Source organism: Gossypium hirsutum, chromosome D05, assembly GCF_007990345.1.
Source record: "Gossypium hirsutum isolate 1008001.06 chromosome D05, Gossypium_hirsutum_v2.1, whole genome shotgun sequence".
In the NCBI taxonomy this organism is placed as follows: Eukaryota; Viridiplantae; Streptophyta; class Magnoliopsida; order Malvales; family Malvaceae; genus Gossypium; species Gossypium hirsutum.
The window spans coordinates 33,008,460-33,012,789 of NC_053441.1; the positions used below are offsets into that span (position 1 = coordinate 33,008,460).

The following is a 4,330-nucleotide window of genomic DNA, read 5'->3' on the forward strand; positions in this document are numbered from 1 at the left end:
GATCTTCTTAGCAGTGATGGTATTGTTACGTCTTAGGATAAAACACCTTAAGACAACTGGTAATCAATGAATATCATGAGCTCCCACGTGGTTTATATTTAGTGGAAGTGTATAGCACCTTAGCTTCGTCAAGTCAAGGTTCTCAAGGGAGTAGCTTAGACATGCATGGTTCGTTGGGATGCCAATTCTACTGAAAGACACGTGTTGGATCTCCCGTGGGCATAAAATGAGATTCGGAATGTGGGTATAACAAATTTTCTAATACTTTCAATAGGGAAAAGATGGTATGAAACAATGACATCATGTCAACATTTTCATCCCGAAAAAAAAATTCAATATAATCATGATAATAAAATATAGTTTCCTTTCTAAATTGCAGTGCAATGACAAAATCATGTAAAAAAAAGTTAGATGAATTGTGACAAAATATAAACATAAAGATATAAATTATTTTTAAATTGACTTTTTTTTTTCAATCCATTCATATTTATTAAAAGAACAATTTTATCATACAACTGATATACCAAATAAAACTAGATAGACACATACATTTTAATATTTTCTGAAACGACGGTGATTACTTGACCAAATGAACCAAAGTGAGAGAGAAATGATGGTTTGTGTAGAAACGACGACCAAAAAGACACTAGTTGAAGGTGCTATAGTTGACAAAGCAGCCGCGTAGCAGAAGTACACAATTGTGTAAATTCGCGACAAACAAGACATGATACTTTTAGCCACGGACTCCAACAAAAATAACGTTATGCCCCAAGATATAATAAAAGCCAATCCATTTGGAATATAGAAAATAAGAAAACTACTCGTCTTCATCACTGATTTCCCTTCACGATGATTTGAACTGGTTGATGCGGTTGTATCGCCCTGGAAAACGCTGCCCGGAGGGCTGAGAACTCCTTGGTATGTCATTGTTAGAACCAGCGCGAATACGATGAGTAATACACCCACCGTTTCGTCTCTCATCTCTTTTATCGCTTCTTGAAATATTTTGACACTTGACAACTTTTGAAACGTGAGGGGATTACTGCTTAAGATGTTTACACTCTCCATGTTGTCTGCTACAGTTTGACTTTGTAACACATCCATTGCTGTAAAACCATGGTCATTGATCTTGTTCTTGTCCACTTCTTCACATTCTATCAACAGTTTGATCATCTGCTTCATTTAAAATTCCACAATTATTTCACAAAAATGCATTGCGTTTTGACAATAGCCTACATTCCAGCATTACCCTACGTATTGTTTACATTCAAGGATTGTTTTTAGCTACTAAATGTGAAGGACTCACTTAGGGTAAAACAATCAAAGGGTTCGAATCAAAACACCAAAAAGTAACTTAACCAACCAATCTAAAATATTAAGTCGACAACCCCATCCAATAGAGTTGTTTTTTTTTTAATCTAATTCTTATGAGTTTTCTAATTTTAAAATTGGTTAGGTGAGATGGTTTAAGAAAAACTCAATTACAAAAATGTTTTATATATAGAGAATTAATTGCACCAAGTATCTTTAAATTATACAAATTATTTTAATTATATCATTAAATTATCAATGTTACATTAATTAGGTCATTTTATTACTAATATCGTTAATTTAACTATATATCGTTCACTCTTTCTTTCTTTCTTTTTTCAGTTTTACTTTATTTTTAACTTTTGACATCTTCTTTTTTTTGTTGATTAAAAGAAGAGATCAATGTCTTAACAGCAATGAGACTAGCGCGACTCGAACCCAGGTCATACCTGGGGCGATGAACACCCTGGCCATCTAATAAGTGATTTTTCATTAAATAAAAAAGTGAGAATTATGTTCAAAAAAAGAAAGTGAGAATCAAATCAATAAATTAAAAGACTTATAACAGGTGCATGCATTATTGATTTTATGTATATTTTATTTTATATTTTTTCACATGGTTAATTATGAGGTTCATAAATTTAATAAGTTCTATTCATTAGTATGAGTTATTAAATTAAACTAATTAATTTATCATTAGTTATTAAAATAAAATAATCAATCAATAAGTTTATGATGTTCCTAATTCACAAAAAAAATATTTAATTAGGGATCTTAGTAGTTTATCAAATTGATATATTTAATTTCACTCATTGAATTTTTTTTATTTGATAGAATATGGGTAATAAAATTTTCATGTGAAATTTAAACAGTTTATTGAAATAATAATTTAATTAATATATTTTATTTAATAAATTATAATTAATAGAATTACTTATATGAAATAGCCATAATTTCATTTAAAATTTTAGACAATATGTTAATATAGAGAATTAATTTAATAAAAAATACACTTCATAACTATGAATGTTGTCGTTATGAGTGAAAAGCTATTATAGAGGGTTAAGATAAAACATAAAAAAAATTTGATTCAAATAAAAAATTGACTATCGTAATGAAATGTTGTTATAAGTTATTGAAAGGGCTGGCTGAATATTTATCCCATCGATTTGGTAGAAGCATCATGGAAGCTTTTAAAAATTAGATTACATTTTGCCCTTTTTACTTACAAATTAGACAAATTAGTCTTTATACACAAGATTAAAGAATAAATTGGTCATTTGTTAAAAATTTCATCCATTACTAATGTTAAAAATTATGATGCGTAATTATCTGATTATTCTGTTAGCCATTACTAATGTTAAGAATTATGATGCGTAATTATCCGATTATTCTGTTAGGCATGCTAATTTTTAACAATACAAATGGCTGAAACTTTTAATAAAAATGATTAATTTACTTTTTGATTTAATGTATAAGGATTAATTTACTCATTTGTTATGTGAATGGAGCAAAATACAGTTTGTCTCCTAATATAGAGCTTCTATTTACGAGAAAACTAGGGAAAAAGGTCAAAAAAAAAAGGAATTAATTCGAAATTGTTTCTCTCCTATTTAGATTTGTAATTTTATTTAATATGTATTTTAAGTTTTTTAATTAATAACTCTTTCATATATACACGCCAATTTTTAACCATGAATAAAATTTTTAATTAAAATAATTAATTAACTGACAGGAAAGGCAAATATGGTTTAATCCAACAGTAAAAAGGAATGGATGAGGTATATACCTGGGGGTGGTTAATTGATGCAGCTAAGTGCAGTACAGTGTTGCCATCCTTATCCTGATAGTTCAATATTTTACTTCTCTTACACTTATCGTCTTCAAACGCACTTTGAATCCATTCCAACATCGCTTTAAATGCTTCAAATTTGTTTTTCACTGCAGCTATATGCAAAGCAGTTTGTCTCTCAACTGTCAAATCAAAGATACAATCGGGACAAAAATTCAAAAACCGACGCAAGAGATGAGCATAATTTTCATCCAAAGCAACATGATGAAGAACAGTGAAACCCCCCTTTCCTTTAACACGAATAAGATCTTTATCAACCGATAAAAAATCAATCACCATTTCTGGTTTTCCAGTAAGCAAGGCTAGATGGAGGGGGGAAAACCCATCCTGGTTCAGTTTCCTGGCAAACGATGGCTTCAAGTTCATCATCTCCATTGCAAAACCGGTATTGCCCGCAACTGCGGCAACGTGTAATGGCGTATCCACGAACTCCATCTCATCTATACGCTTGAAAACACTGGCATCGTGGTGGATGAAAGAATACAAGGCATCGATGTTTCCTGTTTCAGCTGCTCTCTTTAACCTTTCATCCATTTCCAAGAATCAAAGAATAATCAGATACCAAAATGAATGAAGACTTGAAACCAGCTTTGGCCTACTTATATTGAGGAAGATGTTGCTAAAAGTTTGCCTAGTCTTGAAAAATCTAACTTGCATTTTGATTTGCGTGTATAAGTTAAGTTCTTCAAGAGTTTACTAATGGCCTTGCTATATTTTCTAAATAAGAAATAAACTGACTTTAGAACGAAAACGTCCTTCGGGGTTTTTTTCTTTTATTATCTAAATTATTAAAAAAATAAAAATTGTAGATTTGGGTGGGTTGAATATCTGAGGTTTGAAAAAGTAATATCTTAATATAAAAAGGGTGAAGCGAAAATGTCAATTTCCTCTAGCTGACTTTTAGTTTTTTTTAATGGGAATTAGAAGTTAATTTTTTTTATTTTGATTTTTATATGTTTTCGAATTTAAAAAGTTAGTAAAATTATTTAATATTATTAAATTTGATTAATACATTGCTTACTTTAAGATTAGCTGTTTATAAAATTCACATGCAAAGAATTAGTAAAATCATCAATTCAATAATTTATATGTGATAAATTTAAAAAAATTATAAGTTTATGTTTTTATGTTTTCTTATATTTTAACTTTTTTTTTATAATCGTACAA

At 29.4% G+C, this 4,330-nt stretch overlaps 1 protein-coding gene across 1 annotated transcript; it reads right to left on the reverse strand.

The window, feature by feature from the left end:
• Nucleotides 1–447: 447 nt before the first annotated feature.
• LOC107903002 (ankyrin repeat-containing protein BDA1) lies at nt 448–3,807 on the reverse strand. Its single transcript, XM_016829080.2, has 2 exons — nt 3,101–3,807; nt 448–1,173 (listed from the first exon to the last, which is right to left on the reverse strand). Exons 1-2 carry the CDS (start codon nt 3,695–3,697, stop codon nt 553–555), a joined length of 1,218 nt encoding a protein of 405 aa, XP_016684569.2. The 5' UTR covers nt 3,698–3,807; the 3' UTR covers nt 448–552.
• Nucleotides 3,808–4,330: the final 523 nt, after the last annotated feature.